At 37.3% G+C, this 14,052-nt stretch overlaps 1 protein-coding gene across 10 annotated transcripts in view; it reads left to right on the plus strand.

Annotated features, from left to right (window-relative positions):
* Positions 1-14,052, plus strand: part of KIAA0232 (KIAA0232 ortholog) — a 121,298-nt gene that overhangs the window by 76,505 nt on the left and 30,741 nt on the right. Inside the window, exon 1 of one of the 10 annotated variants that reach the window (XM_069070278.1) lies at positions 11,889-12,017. The exons of the other annotated variants lie outside the window; for them this stretch is intronic. Within the exon in view, the coding sequence (XP_068926379.1) occupies positions 11,976-12,017 (42 nt within the window). The 5' untranslated portion in view covers positions 11,889-11,975. Of the gene's footprint in view, positions 1-11,888; positions 12,018-14,052 lie in introns of those variants that run through there. 10 annotated transcript variants of the gene reach the window in all.

Raw genomic sequence — 14,052 nt, forward strand, 5'->3', positions numbered from 1 at the left:
TCTAAACATAGGAGGACTGGACTTTAGTAGAAGATTGGTTATAGTGATGGATAAGGGAAGCTAGGTGATGTAGTGAATAGAGTGCCAGGCCTGAAGTCAGGAAGACTCTTTTTCCTGACTTCAAATCTGGCCTCAGACACTTACTAGCTGGGTGATCCTGGGCAAGTCACTTAATCCTTCTGTCTCAGTTTCCTCTTACTAACTAAAAGCTGGAGAAGGAAATGGCAAGCCATTCCATTATCTTCACCAAGAAAACCCCAAATGAGGTCATGAAAAGTCAAACATGACTGAAAAATTACTGAACACACATAATGTTAAAGGGATCCTTGCTCAGGTATGGATTGAATGAGATGGCCTCTGAAGTTCCTTCCAATTCTGATATTCTTTGCTATGGATGAGAGATGTTCACCAGGTATGGAATCATAGGGACACATAGGGTTTTGGTTCCTTGGTGCTAGATGGAGCCTATGAGGGCAAAAGCTTTAGAGGAGTAAGTGGGTAGGACTTATTTCTTCCCTATTCTTTTTTTTACCCCTATATGTCTTCTCTGGTCTATTACTGCAATTGCTGTTACCCCTGCCTCTCCTTTCCTAGTTCTCCTTTCTATGTTGCTCCTTTCCCTTCAGCTGAACCATAATAATATTTTTAGCTTTTTGTAAATTAAATAAAGATTGTTATTGATTATAAAAGCAGGGTAGTTGTTATTGTTTTATTTTTTACTTGTGTGTCTTTGGATTTTTTTCCTCTGTTGGATCATTTGCTTTCAAAAAGTGTGTGTGTGTATGCGCACGCGTGTAGTTGTTGAGGTTAAAAGCAAATTATATACAAATTGTATGCAGTCTTTCTTACATACATGTGACTTAGTGAATGACTTGAAGTAAACACAGATATATGCAAATACTGTGAAAATTACTAACCTACACGCTACCTGCATTATATATAAACTAGAAGTGAATTAAAGGCCACCTTCCCTCAACTTTTTTTTATTATTTAATTTATTTATTCTTAGTTTTCAACATTCACTTCCACAAGTTTTAAATTTTCTCTCTCTCTCTCCCCTCTCCCAAAGACAGCATGCAATCTGATATAGGCTCTATACATATATTCCTATTAAACACATTTTCACATCAGTCATGTTGCATAGAAGAATTATAATGAATGGGAGAAACCATGTGAAAGAAAAAAAATTCATCTGCTTCACTCTGCATTCCAATTCCATAGTTGTTTCTCTGGATGTGGATGGCATTTTCCATCATGAGTCCTTTGGAATTGTTTTAGGTCCTTGCATTGCTGACAAGGGCTAAGTCTGTCAAAATCAGTCATCACACAGTGGCTGTTACTGTGTACATTTCCCTCAACTTTCTTAATACTATACAGCAGGGGGGACAAACCTTTGCCAGGTTAGTGGGCTGCTTTAATTGACCTTGGGAGCTAAGACTGATTTTTACATTTTAAAATGCAGTTTCCCAATCTTTGTCCTTCAGGATCAGGAGCACGTATGTAGACATATTTGTATGCATGCACTATCATTTGCTTCTAGCATAAAGTGCTTCATATGTTATTATCTAGATGAGCTAATGGACTCTAGATAAATAGAGTCTGGTACCCCAGGTGGCAAGTTTATAAGCATCCTGACATTTCTATACACAGGTCCTTTTAAATTTGTGGGAATACCTCTTTTAATGAAGATATGTTCCAATAGCACACCTAGTGGTCAGACTTGGTTACACAAAGTAGAAATAAATAGGGGACCCGGGAATGTGTTCTAAAATATAAAAAGGGTTGTGGAGGGTAACACATTAAGTAATAACATTGTCTAACTAAATAGCATCACATAGACCAGAAAATGTTAAGTAATATAAATTTTCAAAATTCATATTTTCCCTATTATACTTTGAGTAATATATCTTTAAAAATAGCTTAAAACTACTCTAAGACTTTTGGCACAACCTGTATAAAATAGTAGAGACATAGTCTATGTTCTTTTTACTGAAAGTCGTCTTCTTTTCATTAGCCGGTATGTTGGGTGAGGGACCAGGGAACAGATGGCTGTGACTCTTTCAGTTATAGGCTTCTTAGCAGTCCTATAAGATCTCCACATCTGGGACTTTAGCCAGGCCATGAAGGTCTCTCAGCACTTTCTAGATTATCCTCTGGCCTCCTGCCTCAGGACTGAAGTTGAAGTGATCTATGCTGTTGAGACAAGCTGTGTCCTACCAACTTTTAGGCACTGTTACCTTCCTCTCTCTGTTGCTAGCCCTGTCTGGGACCACAGGTCATAGATGTGTTCAAGAAAGAGACAGTGAAAAGATGAAGAAAGATGGGAAAGGGAGTGGGAATAAAGAGATTCAGCAAAGATGCAGATGAGGAGTCTGAAGATAGATGCTAGTCCTGGCTTTTACATTTTGTCCATGTGGAAACTCAAAAGTCATTTAACTTCTGAGCCTCAGTTTCCTTATCTGTCAGATGGAGATAATATTCTCGACTAACACAAAAGGAGACTGAGATAATGTAACTTTATGACTTGGTCAAGACGATAATCCAACTAGAACCTAAACTTCTTTCTCCCGACCTTTTGTCCAGGCTTCTTTCCAGTGCATCACCTGTCACCAGCTACTCATTGCATTGATCTGAATATATTCTCTAGAGGATGCAATTTGGGTGTCTTTGCAAGCATGTCGATATCAAAGTTTCACATATTTAGTAATAACCTAGCTTGTTAAACTACTTAATGGAGAAGATTTGTTTGTGACAAAATCAACTATTAGTCCTGCCTTCCTCCTCTTTTATGCCCCATTGTATTAGGTAAAGCTAGATCCTTAGTACCATAGATTTAGAGCTGAAAGGTGCATTAAAGCTCATCTTTTCCAGCTTCCTTATTTTACAGGTGAGAAAACTGAGACCTGGAGAAGTTAAGTAATTTGTCCAAGCTTTAAAGTTCATGATTCTTTTCCTGGGACCTTTCTCCTAGGCTTCTTTACAAAGCTCTCCACCTTGCTCCCCACTCCCCCAAAAAGGAGAGATATTGGTCATTTTTGCATTCCAGGATTTGCTACCTCAGGAAGTTTATTGTAGAGTGATTGATTCAATATTTTCACTCTGGTCCTCACAGTGATGTAGATCTAATTCTTTCTTTAGTTGAATTTGACTTTTGTATTTCTTTTAGAAATCATTTTTCCTTCTTGAAATAATCATATTAAATGTGTAATTCTATAAAATAATCTCTTAAATTAGCCAAATCTAGTTATGTATTTTAATAAACTCTGGTAAAAGGTGAGCTATGAAGAAGAATGGGGTAAATATCATTTAGGGTGGGGAAATAGTTTTCTTTTCCAGGGCCACATTCATAAAAAAAAGAATTTTAATATGTCTGAGTAAAGAAATATGAAATATTTAATTAATTTTTAAAGAATCATTAAAATATATTGTTCATTTTCATATTATAAGCTGTTAAGGAAGATATTTTTGGTGAGAGAAAAGAGAAGCAGAAGGAAGAAAGGGGGAAAAGATTTGGGAAGAGGCAAAGAAAAGAAGTAGTGGGAATGGGAAATATAGAGAAGGTTGGGATAGACACAGCTGCACCCAGGTTAGGCTGTGGGGGACAGAAACACAAACACACATTCTAGGAAAAAAGATGGGTGGTAAGGGACAAAACACATAGGAAAGAAATTTAGTAAGTTCCAAGATGAGTTTTAGAGAGTAATTGTTTACATTCGTTAAAAAATAGTATGACCAAGCCATGCCTTTAACTTTTTTTTTCTTTTTGGAGGGGGAAGGCAGGGCAGTTGGGGTTAAGTGACTTGCCCAAGGTCACATGGCTAGTAAGTGTAAAGTGTCTGAGGCTGGATTTGAACTGAGGTCCTCCTGACTCCAGGTTCGGTGCTGCTCTATTCACTGCATCACCTAGCTGCCCTTAGCTTTAACTTTTCAGTGTAAGTTATCTAAGTACCCGGCAGCACAGGGGAACAGAAACATGTCAGATTTGGATCCAGAAGGCCTAGACTTGAATCCTAGCACTGCCACTTAGTCCCCATTTGAGCCTGGGCCATTTGCTTGTTCTTAATTCCCTCATCTATAAAATAAAGGGCCTGGAGTGGATCGGAGATAGGTATTCAAGGCATGCCTGTATACCTGCAGTGTCCTGAACAAGATTGAAATGTATTTGGGAAGTATTTAACAAAATAAAAATAAAATAAAACATAGATAACATTACATTTTAAAACTTGTCTCTATGTGACCAGATGTCCTTATGTACAGATGAGTAGCACCCGTTTCTGGTTTGGAGTTTGACACCACTGGACTAGATAGTGTCTCTAAGGTCCCTTCCAGCTCTAAATCAATGATCACGTGATCCTCACTTTGATCTCTTTCAGAAAACATAGTAGTTACTGCATCAGATATTAATAGGAAAGAAATTGTCCTTTGTGTATTTCCAAGTGAAAGAAAATAAGCATGTTTCATAAGCATATTAAAAGCCAGGGCCTAATTTGCTTTGTAAGTTGTTACCATGAACTATGAGAGAATTGTTATTGAATTATTATTAAATTTAGAACTACTTCTGACTAATCTAAATCTGTCTTCTCCTACCCATTAAAAATATATAGAGCTGAAGATATCTTATTTTTCTGTTCCACATTCTCATCCTGGAGGATATATGTAAACAGAGGATGGGATATAGGATATCAACAAATGTCAGTGTATCTTCTTATAAAGCAGAATTGCGTACATCCTCACATCCTTCCAGTTTGTAATTTACATTGTTCAGATTCCTCTTCTTTAAAAATTTTTTATTTAAATCTTGTGTATTTCTCAATTGAAAATTATTTTGTACATTATTTGTACAGTTATAGAAACTATCCTTCAAGTTTTTCTCTTCATCCAACAGCAAGTATTGTCTCCATTCTAATCTAGTTCTGCTTGGTTCACTTAACTTATCTGTAACTCATTTTACATATCTAGAAATGAGCCTAAGTTTCATAGAATTTTTTGAGAGGAAACCCTTAAAGGACTATAGGTTGTAAACTACAGTTATTTTTATGGAACTTAGAGGGTGTTGGAGGCTTTACCCTGCAAAATGGGAGAATAGATCTAATGATAGGTAAGGTCCCTTTTAGTCCTTAAGTTCTGTTATCTCTGGACCCATATATTTGGATTGAGGTTAAAATTCTGACTTCATGGGAAGAGCCTCAGACTTAGAATCTCTAACAATTGAGATGGTATCTACGTAGTATCCCTAGAAAGCCATGTGTTCATTTGGCTAGTATTTGTGATGCGTGATGGGAATAATAGGGAGGAATGTAGCTTGAGGAATGTTGATGGATGAGGTGGCTACAGAGAAGAAAGGGAGTTGCTCTATGACAGTAAGTGCTCCTTAGCAAGAACTTATTAAGTAGCTACTATGTGCCAGGTGCTAAAGATTCAGATACAAAAGTGAGACAATCCCAGCCCCCAGGGAGCTTACATTTTGCTAAGGTAATAATTGGTAACATTGGATAAGATCATTGGTAATATACTCAGACTACCAAGAATAAATACTCTGGCAGTCCTGGTAACAGGGCTAATTAGGAAAGAACTCCTAGAGGAAGTGAATACTTAATAGTCCTCATAAAGGTTTCCAAGGGTTCCAAAAGACAAAGGCCATACATAGTGTTCCAACAGGGGGGATCTGGCGGTGTGTGCAGACATAAAGAAGTCAGAAATGTCAGATATATGAAGAGACTGATGTGCAGTCAGACTGGATAGGTAGAGACTAGGACAAGATCATGTAGGGTTTAAAATGCCAAAAGGTATGGTTTGTGTTTTCTGTTCGAGGAAATGGGGTGCCGCTGGAATTTCTTAAGCAGGGCAGTGACATGGTGAGTCCCGTGTGTTAGAAGAATTAATGTTGTAGCTGTGTAGAAGACAGACTAGAGATGAAAGAGTAGGAACAAAAAACCAACCAAGAGGCTGTTGGAAGGCAAGGCAGGAGACTTGGCTGTGCTGGGAATTACAGGCTGTTATATGAATGCATTCACTAAGTGAACTAAGGTCAGAAAGCAGTTAAAGGGAGAAGCAAGGGCTTTGTTTAGTTTTTGTGGGTGTATTGTAATGCATAAATACAAACATTTTTTTATTGATGTGTGTGCTGTGAGCAAATACTATGTAGAGTGTATTGAGTGTGTACTATGTAGGAAAGTGGGTACAGGGCCACCCTTGGAGTAAGGATCACCTCAATCTGATTTCTGCTTTTGACACATACTAGCTGTGTGACTGAGCAAATCACATAGTGTCTTAGTGCTCCAGTGACTGACTAAAAGAAAGATACTACATCAGATCTACACTATAAGAGGGAGTTTGCACATACCAGTCAAAGAGCATCAGTAAAGCACTTTAAAAGGGACACAGAGGGAAAGGAGCTTCATTATTCAGCTGACACCTCTCCACGGTTACCAGTGATCTCTTAATTGCTCACTCTCTTGGCTTGTTTTCAGTCCTCATCCTCCTTGACCTCTCTGTCACATTTGACAATTGATCACCTTCTTCTGGATCCTTTTCCCTCTGGCTTTCTCCTGGTTATCCTTGTCTTACTGCTCCTTATTCTTCTTTACTGATTCTTCATCTGTGTCTCTCTCCCATTAACAGCCAGTGGGGCCCCCCCGCCCCAGACTATGTCATGGTATTTTCTCTTTTCACTCTGTGTTCTCTTAAACGATGATCTCCTCAGCTCTCCTGAGTTCAGTGATTGTCTCTGTGCATATAGTTCTCAGATCTATATACCCAACCCTTTACTGGGTACCTTCTCTTTTCTGAACTCCAGTCCTGGATCACCAATTACCATTTAGACATCTTGAACTAGATGTCCCATAAGCATCTCAAATTCAGCATGTCCAAAACAGAACCTCATTATCTTCCTTTGAATCCCTCCATCAGAATTTCTCTGTCACTGTCAAGGGTACCATCATCCTCCCAGTCACCCAGGTGGTCAGCCTCCATGTCATCCTCAACTCCTCATTCTCACTTACCCCATATGTTCAGTCTTTTTGCTAAGTCTTGTAGTTGTTATCTTCACAGCACTTCCTATATATATATATATATCCCCTTCTCTTTAACACAGCCACCAGCCTGGTACAAGGCCGCTGTCCCCTCCTGTGCAGACAATTTTGATAGCCTAGGCCTCCTGGCCCCCTGTCTTTCACTGCTCCAATCCAATCTCCACTTAGCTGCCAAAATTATTTTCCCAAATGCAGGTCTGCCCATAGCATAGCCTTTCCCTCTTCATTCAATTCTAATGGTTCCCCATTTCCTATAGGACCAAATATAAACTGTCGCTGGCATTTAAAGACCCTCCTCACAGCCTGATTTCTTCCTACTTGTCCAGCCTTCTTTCCTCTCACAGCATTCACCCAGCAGGCTACACTGCCCTACGCAGTTCCTTGAACATGACACTCCATCTCTTGCCTTTATGCCTTTGCCCTGGCTGTGCCCCCTGCCTGGAATGTTCTGCACCTCTCCTCTATCCCTCGTAGCTCCTCTGGCTTCCTTCAGGATTCAGGTCAAATCTTGCCTTCTGCAGGAGACCTTTCCTTGTTCCCAAGGTGATGCCTCTCCCTCTCAGACTAATTTCCCTCAATTCTATATCATCTTTTATTTACATGTTGTCTCCTGCATTAGGATGAATTTTGTGAAAGCAGGGATTATTTATATATTTTTCTTTAAAAAAAAAAAAACAAAACTCTATGTGACAGCAATTCATAGTTTCTTATATAATCATTCCTCTTCCCTGGTCTTTTCTTCCTTGTATCTTGAAATTTTTGTAACTTGATGGCTGTATTTATAATTTTCTTTGGAAAAAATAAAGGATAACTGAACTTGCAGACAAAAGAACTGGGTTTGAATCTCAAATATGTCACTAATGGGCTGTGTGTGTGTGAGCAAATGATTTTAACTTTTAGGGCCTTAGTTTTCCTCTCTAAAGAAGGAATACTTAGATAATTTTAAGATGTCTTTTAATTCAAGCAATTTTGACTGTGATGAATAAGACAACATTCTTTGCTTTCATGTAGAATCTGAGAGTAAAATGCAACAATATACTAGAATTTCTGCCCTTTTTTTTCCTCCTACACATACAAGATAAGTACTTTTTCATTGCTCTTAATGGTAGTAAGACAATGTTAGTGCCTGGCAGGGAGGAAGTTGGTTTTGACTTTAAAGAAAACTATGATTTGATCTGCACTGAGGATTCATTGCTTACTTGTTCTAAATTTAAATTCACAATATTTCACAGAGTTATAATCTGCATCACAGTATATTCCCTATGCATGATCAGGAGTAAAAAAAAAAGTTTATAACAAATAGAGTGCTTAATTACTTTACTAGAGCCTAGATTTATTTGCCTTTTCTTCCTTTGACCTTGGTAGCACTAACCTGTATAAACCTAAAGATTTGTGTTCTAATTCCAAATTGTTAGCCTCCTCAGTCCTTTCTCTGTATTTTTCTTGAAGGCCTTGTCTCCTATTCTGGTTTCTTTTGCTTTAAAACACAAGTTCCTGGACATTAGAATAAGAACTCCAGATAATCCCTTTTCTCCCTCCAATTGTCCGGTAGATATCCACATTCAAATGAAGAGAGTTCATCTTCTCCTTAAGTGCAGCCATTTCTCACTTGGGCACTTGTACCCAGGGGCTGAAGCACCTTAGTCTTCTTATGCACTATGTTAAAAAGACTTTGCAGGAGACTTCATCTTTCTGTCTCTCCACAGTTTATGCTTTTTCCTTTCATTTTTTGTGCTTCTGAAGAGAAGAAAACAGGAAGGGAAAATTATCCATAGTTCTTCCCTGCACTCATGTCCTTGGGCTTTTGCCAAAATTCCAGGGGTGTAAAACTAGGAAAAACTAACTAGATAAGGTGGGATTCCTCTTTCCCCACCAAACCCTGTGATCATCTAAACTCCTGTAGACGTTAAGAGCAGTTAAAAAAAATAGTAATATGGGGGTGGCCAGGTAGCACAGTGAGTAAGAGCACTGGTTCCAGTGTCAGGACGATCTGGGGATCGAATCCGGGCTCAGACACTTAGCATCCACCCAGAAACACCTGGCTGTGTAACCTTGAGCAAGTTACTTAACTCCAATTGCTTAGGGGCGGCCAGGTGGCTCAGTGAGTAAGAGTACAGGCCCCAGTGTCGGGATGACCTGGGGATCAAATCTGGGCTCGATACTTAGCACCACACTCAGAAATAACTGGCTGTGTAATCTTGAGCAAGTTACTTAACCCTGATTGCTTAAAAAATATAGTAATATGTACATACAAACAAAGCCAATGTAATCAAGATTAGGAGGGAAGCAGAAAATTGGGAAAGAAATTTTACAACCAGTGTCTCTTGATAACGGCCTCATTTCTAAAATATACAGAGAACTGAGTCAAATTTATAAGAATACAAGTCATTCCCCAGTTGACAAATGGTCAAAAGATATGAACAGGCAGTTTTCGGAGAAAGAAATTAAAGATATCTGTATTCATATGAAAAATGCTCTAAATCACTATTGATTAGAGAAATGCACATCAGAACAATTCTTAGGTACCACATCTCCCCATCAGATTGGTTAACATGATAAAACAGGAGAATGTAAAATGCTGGAGAAGATGTAGGAAAATTGAAGCACTAATGCATTGTTGGTAGAGTTGTGAACTAATCCAGCCATTCTGGAGAGCAATTTGCAACTATGTCCAAAGGACTATAAGAATGTACATACCCTTTGACCCAACAAACCACTTCTAGGCCTGTATCCCAAAGAGATCACACAAGTGGAAAAAGAACCCGTATGTACAAAAATATTTATAGCAGCTTTCTTTTCGGTGGCAAAGAACTGGAAATCAAGGGAATGCCCATCATTTGGGTAACGGCTGAACAAGTTGTGCTATATGACTGTAATAGAATACTGTTGTGCTATAAGAAATGAGGAGCAGATGGAATTCATAATAACCTGAAGAGAGTTATATAAACTAATGCTGAGTGAGAGGAGCAGAACCAGGAGAACATTGTACACAATTACAGACACATTGTATCTATGATGACTGACTTTCAGAGACTAGGCTCACCTTACCAATGCAAGGCTGTAAGACAGCTCCAAAGGACTCATGATGGAAAAGGTTATCCACATCCAGAGAAAGAATTATGGAGTCTGAATGCAGATTGAAGCAAACTACTTGCTATCTCTCTTTTTCATTTTGTTTTGTTTCTTCTTCCTTGTTTTTCATTCCATTGGTTATAATTCTTCTTTACAACTTGACTAATGTTTAATCCGAAGGTATATGTAGAACCTATATCTGATTGCATGCTGCCATGGGGGTGGCGGGGAGAAAATTTGGAACTCAAAAACTTGTGGAATTGTTATAAACTAATAGTAAATAAATTTTTAAAAAAAGACTACAGAGCACTCAACAAAAAAAAAATAGTGATGTATCAGATAATATCTCGTATTTGTAGTTTACAAGGAATTTCAAGAAATAAGAGAGTTGCAGGGGAAAAAATGTGGAGAATTTAGAAGTTTGAGGGAGGCTTGAAAGAAGAAAGTGAAAGAGAATAGGTACATTTTCAGAAAAGTACTAGTTTTGTCCCTCAGCATATGAATAAATTTCCATATATCCAAAATTTTGTGTTAATTTAATAGTCTGTGTAAATGTCATCGTACATGCAATATGTGGATTGCTTATTTTTAGGCAATTAGAGAGCAATAAAATGCATTTAACATCAAAATATGAGCAGCACCAGAATTTAGGGGTTTTTTCATAATTTTTAATTGAATACTGAAAATAATTGAAATAAATGGATGCAAAGAAGCTCTGTGCCAGGCACTGTACTAAGTACTGGGGACTCAAATAAAAAAGCAAGACATTCTAATATTCTAATAGATATTCTAATAGGAGATGATAAGACTATAACAGAGTGGTGTTACAGTGACAGAGAGGTGAGTATGGTTGGGGGCGGGGGGAGGGGATCCTCATGGTATTAATCTGGCTGCAGAGTAGGAGCAGCTATATAGCTAATTGATGGGCTATGTATTGGGCTAGTTGTGATGAGGGTTCCCCAATCAAAAGCCCAGGGGCCCAGGGTAAGAAGGGAGTGTCTTCATCAGTCATAAAACACTTACTTTGCAATACCATGCATGGGGTGGTCATCTGATAAACATTAGTTACATTATAATATTTTTTAAAGCTATGCTCTCTAGTGGTTTATCTCCTAGATAAACAAGATTAAATAAAATATGAATATTTGCTTTATTAACTTGGTACCTAGTTGACATTTATTATTATTCATTCCCTCTGATAATTTTTGCATTGTTATGGATCACCAACCATTCAGTTTAAATAATATGTTTACTCTAGAATCCTAGCTTGATACATTCAGCATGTTGACAGCAATTGCTACCACCTCCCTTCCCCTTCCCCATTATATTAACATTTCCGTTAGGGAGCATTGAATTCATACTCTGCCTCCTCTTCTAGTTACTTGTCCATGTTTCTAGCTATGTCTGTATAGTAACATGGTATTTTAAAGATAAAGATAAATTCTTTAAAATGCAGAAACAGTCAAGGAAAGAAACCAAGAATATACATATAAAGCTTGTTTTTAACTTATGCTATTAGCATAAAATCATGCTTAAAGTCAATGTATTAAAGCAAATCAAAGTCTTAAAACCACACAATCTTGACTGATAGAAGTTATATTACTGTTTGTTATGAAGCAAAAGCCTGTGATGAATCATCAACAATTATATCAACATTCAATCAATTGTAATAAAAATCATTTGAATACATTTAGCCTCTCTGAGATGATGTGACACTGAGCTGCAGGCATTTGAGAATGCCAAAGCAGAGGAATAAGCGATCTCTAGAGGCTGGCATTCTGCCCGGAGACTGTTTTTTAGCCCAGGCTTGCTGTACAGAACAGAATGCAGCATGTCAGCTGACACAAGTATTAGTTTCAGGATCAGGAGGAAATGGAGTGTAATTCCAAAACTTGTCACTCCTTGAAAAGTATGGTAAGCCAATTTTTTCGTATGGAATTATTAAGTTGGAGTGATGGCAACATTTGGTGCTAATATCAGCCACAGGTTCTTCTTTTAGGTTTTTCATGGTCTGTAGTGGACAGCAGAGTAAAAGTGAGAGAAAGATTTGGGGATCTTTTCCCTTTCTCCCTCTGTCTGTTTTTCTTTATAAAATCTATTACATCTCACACATGAAACGTAACTTGATTTTTAATGTTCGTCTTTTTATCGTAATGCATTTCTTGCTTCTTAATCTGTGTAACTGTATGATTGCTTATTTAGGTTATTTTTAATACCAGTGCTAAGTCATTTTAAGTTAAGCAAATGGTGTAAAGTTTTATTTTTAGCCCCTCAAGGTTCCAGTGATGGTGTTGAATTAGAGAAGTGCTTTGTCATGTATGCTTGTTCTAATTGTTTTAAAACTAGGAAGACCTGTGTAAACCTTTAGTTTAAATAAGTCTTATCCTTTAGATGTAAGCCTGATGACTCAAGTTTCTTAGAAATTTACCTATGTTTATAGATTTTCTGGATTTTGTTTCTCTCTGTTTTATAAGAAATGCAGTCATCTATTAAACATTCTTTGATGAACAGTTATCAAGCTTTTTGATTTTTTAAAAATTGTCTTTCCTTCTCCATATCATCAAGATTTTAGCTATTGATTGCTCATTGCTTTTTCTAGTCTGGATTCTACCCTCAGCCTTCCCTGTTATTCCTAATTCTTTCACCCCTAAAATACAGTTAATTCAATAATAGGTTTACAATGATATATTTTAATTGAATGTATATAAAAAGTTTACTGTCCATTCAGATATTTGTTTAAAGTTTCTGTTCTGCTGTCTGTATTTCCTGTTTGTTTGTTTTGGTTTTGGGTTTTTTTTTACTGAATGTTAATTATATGCCTCTAGAGGTCAGGGACTGGGTCTTTTAAAAAAAATTTTGTATCATGCTTATTACATGACAAATGGATAGGTACAACGTATACTTTTTAATGAATGTGTAATTTTATCCATACTTTATTTAATGCCTTACTTTGCCCAGTAAATGAGATCATTTTCTTTAATAATAAAATTAATTTAATAATAAAAACTGACATTTATACATTGCTTTAAGTTTTTCAGAATACTTTATATACATTATGTTATTTAATCTTTAGGTAGATGAAGTTTTCCTAATTTAGAGACAATGAAATTGGGTCTTAGGGAGTAAGTGATTTTCTCCGTGGTCACATTGCTTGGGTCACAGGGGGATTTGAAACAAAGTCCTCTTGATTCACTTGTACTTTCCATTAGCAGGCTGCCTCTGGGAGATTTTTTTTTTCATATGGTTCTCATAAATTTGTGAGGTAGGTAGTGCCAATATTATCATCCTCATTTTAGAGATTAGAAAACTGAGGCTCAGAGAGTTCCTGAGGTCATGTTGTTAGAAAAGGAGACGGCATTTGAACATAGTCTTCTCAACCCAATTGTTATACTCTTTCTACTCCTATTTAGCATTATGGAATAAGGTTATAATGAAGAGAACATATAAAATCTATCATGAAAACATTGTGTTTTCTCTGTTTTATTGTGGTATTGTCCTTTACTTTGAACAAAGGTTGCTATGTTGAGGCCACACTTTTCTAGTTCATTCTATTTCATTTGAATGTATCATCTGACATGATGAAATATTCTCTGAATACCAGGTTCAAAGTCTTATGCTTTCCCAGTTTATCATTTGGTTTTTTTTTAGCAAGCAATTTTCACCAGACCCTTCAGGATGCTGCCTTTTATGAATGTTTTATATCCTTGCCAACCTTCTCCTCAGACCTCCAGATGCTCCGCATCTGACCAGATCACCTTCCCCCTCACTGCTCTCGGAAAGGGGTCCCCAGCAAGGGGAATGTCCTGCTTCTTGGGTTGACAAGTGTCACCAACAAGAGGACAAACAAATTTAAATGGTCCAGACATGGTAGGAGGATAATATATTGCTAATTGTATATTTGTTTGTTTGTAAAACTTGTAAGAATTGTGTATCAAGGCGGCTAGGTGGT

The sequence above is a fragment of the Petaurus breviceps genome, unplaced genomic scaffold, assembly GCF_028583685.1.
Source record: "Petaurus breviceps papuanus isolate PSGF00001 unplaced genomic scaffold, PetGlider_PUasm1.0 140, whole genome shotgun sequence".
NCBI classification, from domain to species: Eukaryota; Metazoa; Chordata; class Mammalia; order Diprotodontia; family Petauridae; genus Petaurus; species Petaurus breviceps.